Source organism: Hypanus sabinus, chromosome 3, assembly GCF_030144855.1.
Source record: "Hypanus sabinus isolate sHypSab1 chromosome 3, sHypSab1.hap1, whole genome shotgun sequence".
In the NCBI taxonomy this organism is placed as follows: domain Eukaryota; kingdom Metazoa; phylum Chordata; class Chondrichthyes; order Myliobatiformes; family Dasyatidae; genus Hypanus; species Hypanus sabinus.
Genome location: NC_082708.1, coordinates 21,262,407 through 21,280,313, shown reverse-complemented (window position 1 = coordinate 21,280,313; position 17,907 = coordinate 21,262,407). Strand labels below are relative to the sequence as shown.

The 17,907-nt window shown below is 41.5% G+C and overlaps 2 protein-coding genes across 2 annotated transcripts in view; both read right to left on the bottom strand.

Annotated features, from left to right (window-relative positions):
• The window catches only part of LOC132390697 (uncharacterized), a 37,069-nt gene extending 32,756 nt beyond the window's left edge, over positions 1-4,313 (bottom strand). Inside the window, exon 1 of the mRNA XM_059963254.1 lies at positions 4,220-4,313. Within this exon, the coding sequence (XP_059819237.1) occupies positions 4,220-4,313 (94 nt within the window). The remainder of the gene's footprint in view (positions 1-4,219) is intronic.
• Positions 4,314-14,477: 10,164 nt separating this feature from the next.
• On the bottom strand, positions 14,478-17,678 carry LOC132391096 (macrophage-expressed gene 1 protein-like). The gene has a single exon (XM_059963843.1). The coding sequence runs from the start codon at positions 17,650-17,652 to the stop codon at positions 15,469-15,471; it is 2,184 nt and encodes a 727-aa protein (XP_059819826.1). The 5' UTR covers positions 17,653-17,678; the 3' UTR covers positions 14,478-15,468.
• Between the last annotated feature and the right edge of the window lie 229 nt (positions 17,679-17,907).

Sequence of the window (17,907 nt, the reverse complement as noted above, 5' to 3'; positions counted from 1 at the left end):
GTTAGTAAGTTGTGAGCATGATATGTTGGCACCAGAAGTGTAGCAACGCTTGTGGGATATCCCCCAGCATATCTCGGACTGTGTTGGTCTTTGACACAAATGCCCCATTTCACTGTACATTTAAATGTTTCAGTGTGTCAAATAAAGTTAATCAAATCTCCAGTCTGTTTTTGTGCTGTGTTGATGAGGAATTAGCCAGAGTTATATCATTATTAGTTCATTTAAACATTTAATATGGGCAAACATAACACACTGAGTCCCCAGTTCAATGCTAAGATATTGTGTTGATTTAGCACTTTTAATGTATGGGAGAAACATGCCCTTCCTTCACTCATTGATATTTAGGAAATAAACACCTTAAGAAGTAGAAAATTTAAAAAAACTTTAGATTCTGAAAGCCAAGAATTACAAACAGCAAACAACATCTGTCCATAGAGAAACAGTGCTAATATTTAAAGTTGAAAACACTTTAATATTTTTACTCTTCCAGTTTTGATGAGGATCTTCGACCTGAAATGTAGCCTCATTTTTCAGATGCAGTTTGGTGTTTCCAGTCTTTTCTGAGGGACCAAAAGCTTAGTTGAAGGGAACAATTTTGAAGAGGTTTTTAAACAAGACAGAAAGTTACAAAAAAGATTCAAGAGAGGAGGTCCACATAATGCAGAAGAGATGAAGTATGCTTGTTATATTTGAATGGATAGTGAATTCAGTAGGACAAGAAATGTCCCTTCAATTAATCTAGAGTATTCAATTGTGGCAGCAGGGGGCAGTATTGTCATCTTTAGTGTCCTCTTAGGAAAAAGGAGACAATATAAACACAAGAAAATCTACAGTTGTTGGAAATCCAAAGCAACACACACAAAATGCTGCAGGAACTTAGCAGGTCAGACAGCAACTATAGAAATTAATAAAAAGTTAATGTTTCTGGCTGAGACCCTTCTTCAGTAAACCAATTGGCCTTTAAGGTATAAATAGTCTGGGATAAACTGTAATAGTCAAACAAACAAATATCCTGCTGATAAAACAATTATATATAAAACTTATATGTAAAAATTGTTTGATAATGAATATGTTTTTAAATATTTACTTGTGTATAAATCCATAAGACTATGGCATAAAAAGAATCTTTAAGAACAAATAATTAATAATGAAATTCATATGGTCCTATTTCTGGTACAAAAATCCTCTTAGCTAATCTTCAGCTTGTTTTAATTCTGCTGTTGCCTATTTACCCCAGCTGCTATATCTTCAGTTTTTGTCAAGTGTTAATAACAGTATCATTAATAGAAAGAAGCTTATGCTCATTATTTTCCCTAAAGAGTATCACAAATACTGTTAACCAACACAGAAGAACTTGTGTCTCGTTGTAACTAAATAAGTTGCTTCATACACCTGCTATTTACACATAAAATGGTGAAACAAATGAACAAAGTGAGTAAGTTTGTAGTGACAAAATGAACAGTTCAGGCTAATATCTGAAGAATGCATTAGTCCAATGACCATATCAAGCATTTTCTATTTTAATTTCCAGAATGTTCCATTTATTTCTAATAATTAAAAAAATGTACTTGTAAGCTGTACTTGTTGGGCATGTGGCCAAGTGATTATGGCGTTGATCTAGTGATCTGAAGGTCGCTAGTTTGAGCCTCAGCTGTGACAGTGTGTTTGTGTCCTTGAGCAAGGCACTTAACCACACATTGCTCTAGTGTCTGTGCGAGGAGTAGCACCCCACACAGACTTCCAATCTGTGCCTTGTAAGGCATGATAATGCCCGATGCAGGCCTCTCATGGTCTGAATCGACGTTCCCTCCCTCCCCACTTGTAAGCTCACAACAGCCTTTCACTAAGTGTAGGATGGTAGACTGGTCCGGAAGGTTCAGAACACATGAACACAGGGTTCATGGAAATAAAATGGACTGTAACTGCTCTACCACCAATTACCACCATCAGTTGAATACACCTCCAATTTTTCTAATCTACAAAATTTGCAGATGATAACAAGATTTGTGGAATTATGGATGGTGAAGAAGGTTGTCTAAGGATTGGACATTGGTAATGTAAAATGCTGCATGTCCGTTTCCCTTGTTTATTGGTGAGATAGACAGTAGGGGAGCTGCACGGCCTCATTGTAGTGAGGACTAGGCCTCAAGCCGCTGGCTTGCCTGATGCAGCAGTCCAGGAGGAGAAACACCAGAGGTGGTGTAGCATGGCGTCTTCGCTGGGTTGAGAGCTGGTTGCTCCCATTGGTGCTGCTCTCCAATGTTTGCTCGGTGAAAGAGAAGCTAGATTGTGTGCGTGTATGCAAGGATACGTTCATCTGCGGACTGCTGAAAACTGTTTGTTCTTGCCAATAACACCCATGTACCATCAATTTATAGGATAAGTCACTCGGGGACTTGGCCTATACAGTTTATATTTTTCATGTGTGACGTTATGTTTACTGCTATCATAATGATATGTGCTATTTGTTATTGTGCTCTATGTGACTGTGTTTTGCACCTTGGCTCCAGAGGAATGCTGTTTCATTTTGCTGTAATCATGGATATTCATGTATGGTTGAATGATAATTAAACTTGATCTTGAATTTAGAATGTAGATTGACTGGGAAAGTGGGCAAGGTAATAATACCATATTAAATTTAAATCGGGTCGCTCATTTTGGATGGGTACATGGGTGAGAGGGTTTGGAGGTCTATGATCTGGGTGCATGTCAATCGGACTAGGTAGAGTAATAATTTGGTACCAACCAGATGGGCTGTTTCTGTGCTGTAGTGTTCTATGACCCCATGAATCTAAATGCAAAGTGATGCCTTTGGGAAACTAAACCAGGCCAGGACATACAGGTGTGCTGTTAAACAGAGAGACCTCGGGTGACCTGTATCTTCATACCATTGGCAAATTTAGTCACTATACACCAGTGTCTTCATCCAAATCATTGATAAAAACTGTAGGAAGTTGAGTCCGTGAGCTACATCAATCATTTGCCTGAATGACCTGTTTTTGCCAATTCTCTTGTTTCCAGCCATCAAATCGCAATACGGTACCTCCAACAACTTGAACTTATTTATTTTCTGCAATTATCCTTGATGCACGAGAACACAAGAAAACAGGGACCTGAGTAGGCCAGCTGGCCCCTCAGACCATGAACCAATATGATCTTGGCTGACCTGACACCCTATCAAATGCATTCCAGAACATCCTTTGGTTCCGACTTCTAATTTCAAATATAAAGCCAGTATACATTTAGCAAGAGTGGATGAATGGTAATTCATTCGTTACCCTGCAGCAACATGTGACTTTCAAAAATAGTTTCCAAGTCTTTGAATTGAATTGAATTGAATTGACTTTATTACTTACATCCTTCATATACATGAGGAGTAAAATCTTAACATTATGTCTCTGTCTAAATGTGCAATGTGAAATTTATAGTAATAATAAATAGAATGTACAACAAAACAGTCAATATGGCCTGTTGGTCCTGGCTTTTACGTTGCAGTACCATTTCCCGGATAGTAGCAGCTGGAGCAGTTGGTGGTTGGGGTCTTTGAAAACCTGTCTTTGAAAACATCCTGAATAGTGGGAAGTTCACATCTACAGATGTGCTGGGCTGTCTGCACCACTCTGCAGAGTCCTGCGATTGAGGAAGGTATGATTTCCATACCAGTCAGTGACTCAGCCAGTCAGCTTGCTCTCAATCGTGCCCCTGTAGAAAGTTCTTAGAATTTGGGGGCCCACACCAAAACTTCTTCAACCATCTAAGATGAAAGAGGCACTGCTGTACTTCTTTCAACACACAGCCGGTAAGAACAGACCACATGAGATCCTCAGTGATGTGTATGCTGAGGAACTTAAAGCTGTTCACCCTCTCAACCCCAGACCCACTGATGTCAATATGGGTTAGCCTGTCTCCTTTCCTCTTCACAACCAGCTCGTTTGTTTTTGCAACATTGAGGGACAGTTTGTTTTCTTGACACCACTGTGTCAGGGTGATGACTTCCTCTCTATAGGCTGCCTCATTATTATTTGAGATTAGACCAATCAGTGTAGTATGCAATGGAATATTGTGGTTTAGCTCAGTACAGGCCCTTCAGCCCACCATCAGCTAACCTACTCCAAAATCAATCTAGCTCTTCCTTCCCACATAGCCCTCCATTTTACTTTCATCCATGTGCCTATCTAAGAGTCTCTTAAATGTCTCTACCACTGTAACATTAGTCTACTTGTCAGTCGAAAGCTGCTTCTGCGGTGCCAGTTATCAATCGCCCGTTCGAAGGATGCAGCAGTTCTTTTGGCTTTATTCCCATTGGTTACCATGTGCACCACAGCATTGGTGTCTGATTTCAGGCACCTCAGGGGCTCTCCTTTGTCTCCAGGCACTCATTTTGACACTGAGGCCACGACCAGTGCTGAAGAACCATTGGGAAAGAGTATTGCAGATACAGGAGGGCTCACATGTGTGGTTAGCTTTGTAGATGTGTAACTTGGGGAGACTTAATGAGGTTTCTGGTGAGTTTGAAGTGTTACTGAATGTTAAAATTTAGTCATCTTAAAATTATGCTTTCTCATATTAGCTATTTCTGCCCTGGAAAAAAAGCCACAGCCCCATCTATCAATGCCTCACATTTTATCAAGTCACCTCTTATTCTCACCATGGTTTTCATCAGTTTTACTATAATAACACTACTGTATTTTACAGTGCCTTGAAAAACTTTTCAGCCCCCACAACTATTTTCACAGTTTACTGGCTCATTTTCTAAATTTAAAATATATTGAAGTAAGATTTTTTTGAGCTAATCTACAAAACATTGTGCATCATGTCAAATCAAAAGAAAAATTCCAAAACCTGTCAACAGTTTAGTAAAAATTAAAACCAAAAATTGTGAGGCTTAAAAAGTATTCATCCCCTTTGTAATTACTACATTAACTTCTCTCAGGTGCAATATTCTATATTACCTTACCAACTTGTTAATGTAGAAAATTGGAGGATCACCTGTTTTCAATTAATTCATAAGAATAAATAATCCATCTCTTTGTAAGGTCCAACAGTATGGTAGATTTTGAACAGATCAAACCAAAACTAAGACTAAAGTCAAGTCAGGGAAATGATAATAGAGAAGCACAAATAAGGAGAAGGATACAAGACCATCTCGAAGGCACTGAACATACCCTGAAACTCAGTGCAGTCCATCGTGAAAAAGTGGAAAAAATATGGAACCACAGCCCACTGCCAAAGTCAGTCCACCCCTCTAAACTTAGTCACTGAAGAAGAATGACACTTGTAAGAGAGGCTACTGTAATGGCAACAGCCACTCGGAGTGAGCTGCAAAAGTCAGTGGCTACAACTGGAGATGAAGTTCATGGTTCTACAATCTCTGAGGCCTTGCACAAAAAGGGTATTTATGGAAGAGTGGCAAGGAAGATGCCCTGTCTAAAAAAAAAGCATATCCTTGCCAATAAAGACTCTGCAAAGTGTCACTTAGAAGATACTGGAAAAATATGGAGGAAATTCTTGTGGTTGGATGAGATTAAAGTGGAATTTTTTGGCCTCAACACTCAGCAGTACATGTGGCATAAATTTAATACCATGCATCAGCCAGGTAACATCATCGCTGCTGTAAAGTATGGTGGAGGTAGCATCATGCTGTGGGGATGCTTTTCAGCAACAGCGACTGGAAATCTGGTTAGGATTGATGAAAAGATGAATACAGAGCTAAATACAGAGAGATCCTGGATAAAAACCTGCCGACCTCTGCCAGGGAGCTTAAACTGGGGAGGAAGTTTCAGCAGGTCAGCAACCCAAAGCACATTGCGAGAACAACCTTGGACTTGCTTCAGATGAAGAAAATTGATGTCCTTGAGTGGCCCAGTCAGAGTCCTGACTTTAACCCAGTTGAACATATCTGACAAGACCTCGAGATTGCTGTGCACTGCCGCCACCCTCCAACTAGCCTGGCACTGCTTGAGCAATATTGTATTGAGGAATGGGCAAACTTTGCAAAGTTAATAAGAGACTTGTCCAAAAAGACTGCAGGCTGTAATATCTGCGAGAGGAGGTTCAACAAAGTACAGAGCAAAGGGGGATGAATACTTTTGAGTGGCTGCCATTTCAGTTTTTGATTTTTTTTAGATTTTCATGCTTTACAATTTTCCCTGTTTTTGGTCTCTACTGTGAAAAAAATCACAGTAGATTCACTAATAAAAATTCTCAGTTAAATTGATCAAAATCCCTGGTTGTAATGTCCATTTATGTAAACAAATGGCTGGGGCTGAGTACTTACTGTACAAGGCACTGTTAAATAACTTATTTTCACCTTTACATGTTAAACATATATTAAGCAGGTCACTCATAATACAGAGTGAATCAGAAGATTGGATGTTCAAGTCTATTTACTATTGGTAAATATGTGAATTCAGCCAATCAGCCTCCTTCACAGCCACTCTTCTGTGTCAGATGCTCACAGGTTAGGTTCCTTTAACTCTGCTCGTAAGTTAGGTTTACTTAACACTGTTCTCAAAATGTGGTCAAACAGAGCCATAGAAGAACTAAATGGATTTACTTCATAGAATTAATGAGGAAAATGTTTTATAAGTGTAAAACCAATTAACAGCAGCAAAATGTAACTTGACTTCAGAACAAACATTGTTTATGATTCTTTTTGTTGTAAATGTAGCTTAATTCTGAATAATGGTGTGTTTTTATCACAAAGAAAGAGATTGACAGTGGATTGGTATGTCTTTTTTTAAAGTTTCACATTTTTAAATACATTGCGAAGTAGATTCTAACTTCTACTGTAAAGATGTCTGAAAAATTAAAGCTTTTTTTGTTAATTCTTCAAATTATATCAAGTGCAAATACACTTGGTTTATTCCAATTAAAATAAGCAAATAATGAAAATATAGTTAGAATTAACCTATTTCCAAGAATGTACATCTCATAGAACACTAACTGTGAAGAGGAGATACAGTACATATCTCCAAAAATAAAATAAAATCTTAGTGTGACAGGTTTATATTCAGACTTAAATGTAAACAATTATATTAGAATTGGTAAATAAAAAAATACAAGGTTACAATAGTAATGAATAAAACACATATTTTCTTATTGTCTCTCTGATATAACACAACACCTCACTTTCTGTTACAGTATATGATAACATAAGAGGATTTATAAGAAAGTCTACTCCTTATCTGTGCTTTGTAATCTTCCTGAAAAGCCCTCTTGGTTTTTCTAAAACAAAGTAGGTGTCACCTACAGTCTCAGTTTTTATATACAATGACTTTTCTTGTCTCCTGTTTAGCTTTTAAAGTTTGTTTTTTAAAACCATCCAGCCCTGAGGGAGACTGCTTAGTCCATTGTTCCTCTGGCAGCTCTTTGAATGATCATATTCTTCTCATTTCATTTTACATTCTGGGTGTTTATACAAATCTTGTACTATAACTGTTAGAGCTGTACAAATTAGTGTTGTAACGCTTTTTTTTAATCTCAAGCCATCTTAACCAATGCATTACAGACTTTAATAACTTAATATTTTACCTAATTCCCCACTAGGTCATAAACTGATGTCTTCCATTTATTGACTCTCCCTCCCCTCTCCTGCCCCCAGTAATGGAAATATATTCATCCTATTTACTTTATCAAAACTCTTTATTGGGAACAGAAATGGTTTGATAAAACTCGATTTGGTGAAAACTGACAAGAATTCAACCAGTTTTAAAACCTGTTTCTAAATCATTTATTTTAGTTTATTTTTCTTATATAGAAGTTTTTTTTCCATCACCGAGACTAGAAAGCCCACCATATCTGATCCTTGAGAGAATGGAAATTTGCAATAAATAATGGTACCTGTGTACCACAGCATTGCAATGTTACACTCCCTTGAAAGAATAACTGCTATTCATTAAACTACCCTATTCTTCCCTCACCAATAGAACTCACAAACATTTTGTGTTCTGAACTATTTTCAGTCGCTGTACTCACCCAGGCTGAGTTGGAAGTACAGATGGATGTTGCAAGATTCCATTGTTTCAGCTCCGAGTAGAATCACGGTCAGAGTTCAAAAACCTGATTTTTCCTCAATGCACCAGAGTTAAAACATCCCTCACAGCCAGAAGGCACAGGGTTCTGATTTCTATCCATAAATGGTAAAATAAAATGCCAAAGAGACACAGGTCCGATTCATTTTAGCATATATCCTGAACTGCTGATGTGAGCACTTACCCAAATTCTCAGAAATATGTTGCTCTGTCTAATGGAACAGATGAAGGAGGAAAATGGTAAAATATGGCACACTTTGTTTTGCCCATTAAAATGGGGAAAATGAAGGACTATGTACAGTGTCCATACACTAGCCAAGTGGAATAGTTGGCAGTTTTTGCAGTGGCAGTAAACTCAGGAACACCCAGGTTAGACTAGATTGGAAAAGGTGAAAAAGATTCAGCTACAGTGTTCTAATGTTGTAGTTTTGTTTCAATCACAAATACTAAAATGTCCAGTACACCAATGCACGTCATCCACAATAACCATTCTTCTCCCTTGTTGAAATGAACAGTTGAAACTAATGAATATTAATCTTTGAAACTAACAAATATTAATCTTTGAGTTATTAACAAATACAAGAAGAGCAAGAAGGAATGCATAGATAAAACTAGGAAATTTACCAGAAGATTAAAACCATTGTGTAAAAAACAAATCAACATCAACCTAGGTTTAAAAAAAACCAGACAAAAATACACAATCTTATATTTCAAATCAGTTTGTAAGAAACTCTCACAATCCAAGGATCCAAGTGCAAATCCAAGAATGTGTTGGCGAAATAAAATGGAAGGGCATAAACTGCTGCTTGAAGAGAAAACTGTAAAAATGACATGATCACAATTTTCAAGTGGTAGTTTTGCTTCCTTAATGAAAAAATTGCTTTGTGGTGCTTGGTCTCCATCTGTGGCATGAGCATACTGTAAGCTAGACATCTTTGAAATGAAATTTGCACTTAAAAGAGCTCCCATAACCGATTGGTATGTAACCAGCCATGCCAATTCACCTGAACATGCTTTGACCAACACTGTCATATTGTTTGTGGATTTGGATTAGGAAGACGAAACTGAATGACCATGAGCCAGTCCTCATTGAGGGATCAGAGGTGGAGAGGGTCAGCAACTTTAAATTCCTCTGCATTATCATTTCAGAAAATCTGTCCTGGGCCCAGCACGTAAGGACAATTACGAAGACAGCATGGCAGCACCTCAACGTCCTCAAGGATTTGCAAAGGTGCAGCATGGTATCTAAAACTTTGACAAAATTCTATAGATGTGTGGTAGAGAGTATATTGTCTGGCTGCATCACAGCCTGGTATGGAAACACCAATGTCTTTGAACAAAAAAGCCTTACAAAAAATAGTGGGTATGGCCCATTCCATCATGGGCAAAGCCCTCCCCACCATTGAGCATTTCTACACGGAGCTCTGTCACAAAAAAGCAGCATCCATTATCAGGAACACCACATGCTCTCCTCTCACTGCTGCCATCAGGAAGATGGTACAGGAGCCTTAGGACTCACACTACCACTTTCAGGAACAGTTATTACCCCTCACTCAACTTCACTTGCCCCATTGCTGAATTGTACCCACGACCTATGGACTCACTTTCAAAGACACTTCATCTCATGCTCTCTATATTCATTGTGTATTTATTATTATTATTACTTTTTCTTTTGTATTTGCGCATTGGTTTTTTGTCCATCCTGCTGGGTGCGGTCTTTCATTGATTCTATTATGGTTCTTGGATTTACTGAGTATGCCCGCAAGAAAACAAATCTCAGGGCACTTTGATAATAAATTTACTTTGAATGCTTTGACCAAGTATAGTGTACTTATTTTCCTCAGGGCGCTGTTCAAACAGCTCTACCAATTTCTCCACAAGGAGCTGATGCTTGTTTTGTCAAATTGTTTCGGTAAATTTTCTCTTACATTTGGCAGAGTCATTTTTTGTAAACAAGACCAGAGATAAATTCTCAAAAGCCCTATTTGGATAAGGGCAGCGTGTGTTTTATAAATAATCAGTGAGGTGGTTTGCTACCTTGCTTGTCTTTAAGAGATTGAATGGGAAAGGTAGACTACCTTTCAGCACTTAAGTTACAGAGAAAGGTTGAACAAGTTAGGTCTCTATTTGATCGAGGTATTTAAAATTTTGAGAGGGATAGATAGAGTTGACGTGAATAGGCTGTTTCCATTGAGAGTAGGGGAGATTCAAACGAGAGGACATGATTTGAGAGTTAGGGGGCAGAAGTTTAAGGGAAACACGAGGGGGTATTTCTTTACTCAGAGAGTGATAGCTGTGTGGAATGAGCTTCCTGTAGAAGTAGTAGAGGCCAGTTCAGTTGTGTCATTTAAGGTAAAATTGGATAGGTATATGGACAGGAAAGGAGTGGAGGGTTATGGGCTGAGTGCGGGTAGGTGGGACTAGGTGAGATTAAGGGTTCGGCACGGACTAGGAGGGCCAAGATGGCCTGTTTCCGTGCTGTGATTGTTATATGGTTATATGGTTACCTATTAAAATGGCTAGAAAATTTTGGCATGCCACAATTGATCCCTACCAATTTTTATCAAATGCACCATAGAAAGCACTTGACCAAAAGAAACTGCAGAGAGCTGTGGAAATAACTCAGCACATCGAGGAAACTAGCCACCCTTCCACGGACTCTGTCTACATTGCTCACTACCTCAGTAAAGCAGCCGGTATAATCCAACACCCCACTCACCCCAGACATTCTCTCTTCTCCCCTCTTCCATCAGGCGGAAGATTTAAAGCCTGAAAGCATGTACAATCAGGTTCAAGGACAGCTTCTACTCCACTGTTATAAGACAATAAAATAGTTCTGTAATACAATAAGTTGGACTATTGACCTCACAATCTACCTTGTTATGATCTTGCACCTTATTGTCTACCTGCACTGCAATTTTCTGTAGTCGTCACACTCTATTCTTCATTCTGTTTATGTTTTACCTTCTGCTACCTCAATGCACTGTGCAAAAACAGTATGCAAGTCAAGCTTTTCACTGTATCTCAGTATTTGTGACAATAATAAACCAATTATTATTTGTGGCTTTGATCATGTGGATAGCCAGAATTTTTTCCCCAGGGCTGAAATGATTATCATGAGGGACATAGTTTTAAGGTGCTTGGACATGGGTACAGAGGGGATGTCAGGAGTAAGTTTTTCTCACAGAGTGGTGTGTGCGTAGAATGCATTGCTGGCGATGGGGAGGGAGGCGGATACAATAGGGTCTTTTAAGAGACACTTAGATAGGTACATAGAGCTTAGAAAAATAGAAGGCTATGCAGTAGGGAAATTCTAGGCAGTTTCCAGAGTAGGTTGCATAGTCGGCACAACATTGTGGGCCGAAGGGCCTGTAATGTGCTGTAGGTTTCTATGTTCTATGTTCAATACCAACTTCAGTTCCAGTTATGAGGGACCTCTATAATTTAAACAAAAAGGAACTGTTTCCTCAAGCAGACGGTCAAAAACCAACGGACATAGATTTAAAGTAATTGGTAGCAGAATTAGAGCGGGGGAATAAAGTTATTTTTGTTCTCGGAGGATGGTATAGGTTCAGAGCTCACTTCCTGAAAGTCTGGTAGAGGCAGAAACCCTAAACACATATAAAAAGTACTTGACCCACAGGGCTGGTGTCCAAGCACTGTCCAAGCACCAGAAAAGAGAGGGAAGAATATATATAGGGTGGATCTTTTACAATGGCTTCCTTCTGTGGCACAACTTGCAAACTTTTCTATGAATCTTAAAATGGTGATTGTTGGCTTTCTTCTTGACCTGCTGCAGATTGTGTGGTGAAAGTACACCATTAATTTCAGTTCCAGACATCCATCCCAACAATGAAGGCAATACACTCAGTGGCTTAGGTACCTAATAAAGTGGCCACTGGGTGTATGTCTATAGTCTTCTGCTGCTGTAGCCCCCCCACCCCAAGGTTCATTGTGTTGTGCATTCAGAGATGCTCTTCTGCACACTATTGTTGTAATGTGTGGCTATTCCTGTTGCCTTCCTATCAGTTTGAACTAGTCTGGCCATTCTCTATCCTCTCCCATTAACAAGGTGTTTTCGCCCACAGAACTGCCACTCACTGGGTTTTTTTTTTTGTTTTTTGCACCCTTCCCTGTAAGACTATTGTGCAGGTAAATCCTAGTAGATCAGATTTTCTGAGATACTCAAACCACCCTATCTGGCACCAACAGTCATTTAGATCACATTTCATCCCCGTTCTGATATTTGGTCTGAACAACAACTGAACCTCCTGACTATGCCCGCATGCTTTCCTGCATTGAGTTGCAGCCACATGATTGGCTGATTAGATATTTACATTAATAAGCAGGTGTACCTAACAAAGTGGCCACTGAGCGTAATTGCAAATCATGGTGCCCTCTTGCTGTTCAGCTGCAGCTTTGTGGACACAGTGCGGTCACTGGGTGCTGCCTGAGTCATGTATCCAACTGTCCTCGTGACTCTGTGGTTTCCTCCCACTGCCTCCCACACTCCAAAGAAGTGGTAACTTTTTTTTGTTTGTTAACCCTCATGTAGCTAAGTGGCAAAAAGAAATGAGAATGAACTGTGCTGGAAGCTGGTATGGGCCTGATGATCAAACCATCTCGTGTGTTGTAATAAGTATGTTAAGCCAGTATGTGAAATATTTTGGGAGGAGAAAATGAAGATAATGTTGTCCCTATTTGCCTGCTGCTGTTGTCCTGAGAAATAGACATTCCGGGCTTGTGAGTTCCAGCCAAAGGAAGTATTTCCATGTTGTTTGTTTGTTTATTTATTTAGAGACACATTGTGGAACAGGCCCTTCTGGTCCAAAGAGCTGCAGCACCCAGCGACCCACCTATTTAACAACATCTTAATCCATTTAGAATGACGTACTGGTTCGTAGGCTAACTGATCATTGTAAATTGCCTTGTGATTAGTCTAATTCTGCGCTGTATCTCTAAAGAAATACCCAGTATGTGGGAGAAAACTAGAACACCCGCAGGAAACCCACACTCTCGCAGGGAGAACATATGAACTCCTTAGAGAAGAATTGTATCTCTGATCTCCCAAACTCCTCACAGACAGTGCCAGAACTGAACTCAGGACTCCAGTTGTTGTGAATCCTGTAGATGATCCATAGTCTCTTGGTGATGGGGAAAACAGGTGTTTGGTGTGTATTTGTATCATAACAAATAAATATAATTGAATAATGCTGAGCTGTAAATATAGTGTATATAATTAAGGCAGGATTGATTGAGGTGGATACAATGGTATCATTTATGAGGTGGCAAATGCGGTATCAATTGTAACTGGGGAAATCTCATTCTATTTATTTATTTATTCATTCATTTGTTTATCTAACTATCTATCATACAGAGGGGAAAAGGTCCCTCCTGCCCTTCGAGCCACACCACCCAGCAACCCTTGACTTAACCCTAGCCTAATCATGGGACAACTCACAAAGTCCAATTCACCTACCAACTGGTACGTCTTTGGACAGCGGGAGGAAACTGGAGCACCTGGAGAAAACCCATGTGGTCAGGGGGAGAACTCCTTACAGCCAGTGGTGAGAATTGAACCCAAGTCACTTGTACTGTAGAGCATTGAGCTAACCACCACGCTACCTTGTGCTTAGTTTGCGTTGGTACATGGATGGAAGAGTACAGAGTGATATGGTCCGGGTGCAGGTTGACAGGACAAGGCAGAAGATCAGGCTAGCATGGACTAGATGGGCCAAAAAGCTTGTTTCTATGCTATAGTACTCTATGACTCAAAATACTTGCATAGGTACTTGGGGGAATGTGTTGAGAAGGGCCAGGAGGCATATGGGCTTAATGCGGGAAATTGGGATTAGCTGGGTGGACACAGTGGTCAGCATGGACTCAATGGGCCAAAGGGCCATGCTGTACTGTTCTATTACTCTGTTATTCTAAGGCAATAAAGACACAGCCAGTCAATTAACATCAATGGATAAACAATGTTTTCTGAATTTATTTTCCTAATTCCCCAGCATCTGTAATGTTTTTCTTTGAGTCTTTTCACCTCAGCAGCCTGGGGCTTCCTCCCTGCTCCTCGACCATTATATTAAACAGCATCCTTGTTCACGGCAAGAGAAGCCCAATGAACCACACTGCTCAGTGACCCACCTGCTTAACCCTAGCCTCACCACAAGACAATCTACATTGATCTATTAACCTACTCACCAGTAGGTCTTTGGAAAACAGAAGGGAACCGGAGCATCTGGAGGAAACGCATGCAGTCACGAGAAGGATGTGCAAACTTCTTGGAGACCGTGTCTGAATTGGACTCTGAACTCGGATGTCCCGAGCTGTAATACTATCATATTAACCACTACTGTACAAAGGATACCTTGTGAACAGAACATGTTATTGAAAAACTTCAAATGTATCTGGCTGGATTTTAATTACTAAAGACACCACAACTGGATATTCATGCTTTATTGTTTTTTATCTCTCCATGTTACGGTGGTATTAAACAGAGTTAAAATTACTCTCAATATACAGTGCCTGTTAATATGATTAATAAAATTACCAGCAATGCTATTTGCATTAATACATAATGGATGGATCATGAAACATTATGTTTTGTTTTACAAACATGAGAACATTTTCAGCTGCTGGAAATCCAAAGCAACACACAAAAATGCTGGAGGAATTCAGCAGGCTGGGCATCATCTCTGAAAAAGAGTAAACGCTTCAACATTTCAGGCTGAGACCTCTCAACAGGACTGGGCAGAAGGAGAAGTCGGAGTAAGAAGATGGGAGGAGGGGAAGAAGAAGTATAAGGTGGCAGATGGTAGATGAAACCGGGAGAGGGTGAAGTCAAGAGCTAGGAAGTTGATAGATGAAAGAGATAAAGAGCTGGAGAGGGGGGAATCTGTAAGGAGAGGGTGGAAGAAAGGGAAGGGAAAGGAACACCAGAGGGAGATGATGGGCAGATAAGGAAATAAAGTTCTTTGTGTTGTTCAAAGGGCTACAAAAACACCACAGATCTTGACATTTATTCATCATTAATCATAGGTTTGAGAAATTATAGTTCAAATCACATAAACTTTCCAATTAGAAACAAGCCATTTAATTTGTGTTCATCTAGACCAAAATGGTCTATAGCCATCAGTCTAATATCTCTCCTCAGTTTCCTTCCCAATCCCTTAATTTCTAATGTAGTCTAATCTCAATTTCCTCATCCCAGCCCTGAGACATTCCACCCAGTCATTTTACTCTCCCTGGCTGTTTTTCCTTGAATAAACAACCCAGCCCTTTTCACTTCACCAAGATTTAAATTCCAATTAAACCCTGAGATTTATTTGTAGTTACTGCTGAGTGATTTGTTCCATTCCAAGGGTCAATGTAGGAAGGTTGGGTGATCCTTACCCCAGCTGTGGCCAAGGAACTAGCCCGAATCCACTGGGACTCAGGCCTCGGTGTTGGAAAGAGAGGACTCCTGGCTCTCTGCTTGCACAGAGCTGGGTGTGGGAATTATCAGGGGTTCCTGTTCCACTACCTGGTACCCACGTTTCCTCCAGCGCTTCCTGGCATAGAAGGTGAGGCCAACTATGCCAATCAGGGCCAGAGTAATGGTAATGGAGATGCCCGCTACCACCCCGGGTCCTCTGGGATGACTGGCGTCAAACAAGTTGCGGGTATCTGAGATGGGGGCCACTCTCCATAGATTGGTGGCTGTGTCCTTCACCCAAGGCTCCTGGTACCTGGCCATGACCACCACCGTATTGGTGGAGCCGGTGGTGAACAGAGGAAGGTGTGAGAATGGGGGCAGGTTGATAGGGGCCAGGTTGAGATTATTAAAGGAGCCGGACTTCACACAGTACAGGATCTGGCAGCTGTCACTGATACTAGCCAGGTGCTGGCTATAACCTTCAGGACAGCGCTTGGGGTAAGCAGTGGCCCCCATATGTGTGGAGACCTTGTCCAGTTTCCGAGCCGGCTCAGCCAGCGGGTTGCCCGCCTCACAACTGAAGAAGCCGCCGAAGGGCAGCGAATAGCGGAAGCCCATCTCATAGTCCTCACTCACACAGACCTGCACGTGCTGGAAGAGCTTCAGGGGGTAGAAGGCCGTGGGACACGAGTGGCCCTGGGTCACCGGGTTGCTGGACTTGGAGCTGTAGAGGCCGCCAAAGAGGTAGCCGCTGTTCTGGGGCACAGTGGTCCCGGGCATCGCTGCACACCAGTACGACTCAAAGCGGGCCCTGTTCACGTAATAAACATCACCACACACGTCCTTGCAGCAGTCCAGAAAAATCCAGCAGGAGTGGCAGTGGCGGTGACACTCGTACCGGCTGAGACCCTCCTCCCTTTGGCCCGAGTGTAGGTGAATGGCTGAGTAACCAGGAGGGCAGCTGAAAGCCCCTGTCAGTGGATTCTTCTGGGCCAGGGACTGACACAGTGACTGAGCACCCGGTCCTGACACAGGGGTACACTCCTGGTAGACACCGCCAAAGGTGAAATTGGTGCCTACCTCCTTACAGGAGCCATCATCGATGTTGGCCTGGAAATTGAAGTTGGGTGACTTGATATCCACACAGCCCGGGTGGACGTTAACGACATAGTAGAGATAGATGGCCCTCTTGATAGCCCGGGAGAGCTTGGTCACCGTGGGTTTCGGCAGCTCGGGTAGGTTGGCTGGGTTGACAAAGAAGTCGAGGGGCTGCCCGCTCCTGTCAATGGCCACCAGCTGGTTGGTGATTTCCTGCTGCCACTTCTGCAGGGTGATTCCAGGGTAGAAAGGCACACCGCCGTGGCTCTCAATCCTCGAGTGCGTCCTGTTGCCCACGTAATGCCTGGTGAACTGATCGGTGCTCTCCGCTTGACTGCCCAGGCCCACGTTCACTGTGTGGAAGAAGGTGGCTCCTGCCGAAGCACTGATGCTGGACTTCTGGCTCCAGCTGTCAGACACGAAGCTGGACCTGATCTGGTCCACCTGCACCAGGCTAGCGCCGGCGTCCACAGCAGTCAACACGTGGGTCCCATAGTTCAGAACAAGTAACTGGGCATAGTAATCAGCAGCCCTGGTCTGGTTGTTCTCAATGTGGTTGGCAATCTCAATTAGTTGCTGCTTAAAGCCCGCATCCAGCTTGAAGTCGGGTATGGATTTGACCTGGTACATTAAGTTTCTCACCTGGATTCTGGTGGTCGTGCTGCTGTCCCGCACCTGATGGGTCTTGATCCTCTCAAAACTGGCGGAGAATTTTGCATTCAGGATAGAGAGGAAGGACACCTCAGAGTTGACTGAAGCACTGGTGGTGCTTTTGTAATCCATCCAGCTGTTCATCATATCTGACACAAAATCCAAGCTGGTCTGCTTCTGGGGTACCACATAGACCTGGTCTGGGATAAAGTATTTCCCATCCTCACTGGTCTTGCATTGTGAGTAGTTAGTGTTCATTACTCGACCTCGGTCAAGATTCCTCAGGTTGTCCCAGCCCCCTCCAGGCAGAACCTCAAGAGCTGTCAAGCTTTGCCGGTTCCTACAATTTGACAAACCATCTCCACTAGGCTCTCGAAGGCTGTTGTCTGTTCCCCTCACTGAGAGAACACAAAGTGCATGGGCCAAAACCAGATGTGTCTTTATCAGCTGCATCCTCTCAGCTCATTGCACGGTGAGGTCCCCTGGCATGTGAGCTACTGATACTAAGCATTTTCTATTTATTGGCAAGTTTCTTCCTCTTTCAGTCCTGTGATCTTGCTTCAAAATGAAATTATACAGGGGAAGTTCTGAAGTGTGCTTAATTAGTCAGAGTCTCTTACTGCTGTTTGAAATTGAAAGTTAGCTCTCATTCTCACTCTGTACAGATAGGAGTAGAGGTCAGAAAAATCACCTGTCAAACTTACCAAC

Coding starts and splice junctions, on each gene's coding strand:
- LOC132391096 (XM_059963843.1), bottom strand. CDS start 17,652: ATGCAGCTGATAAAGACACATCTGGTTTTGGCCCATGCACTTTGTGTT.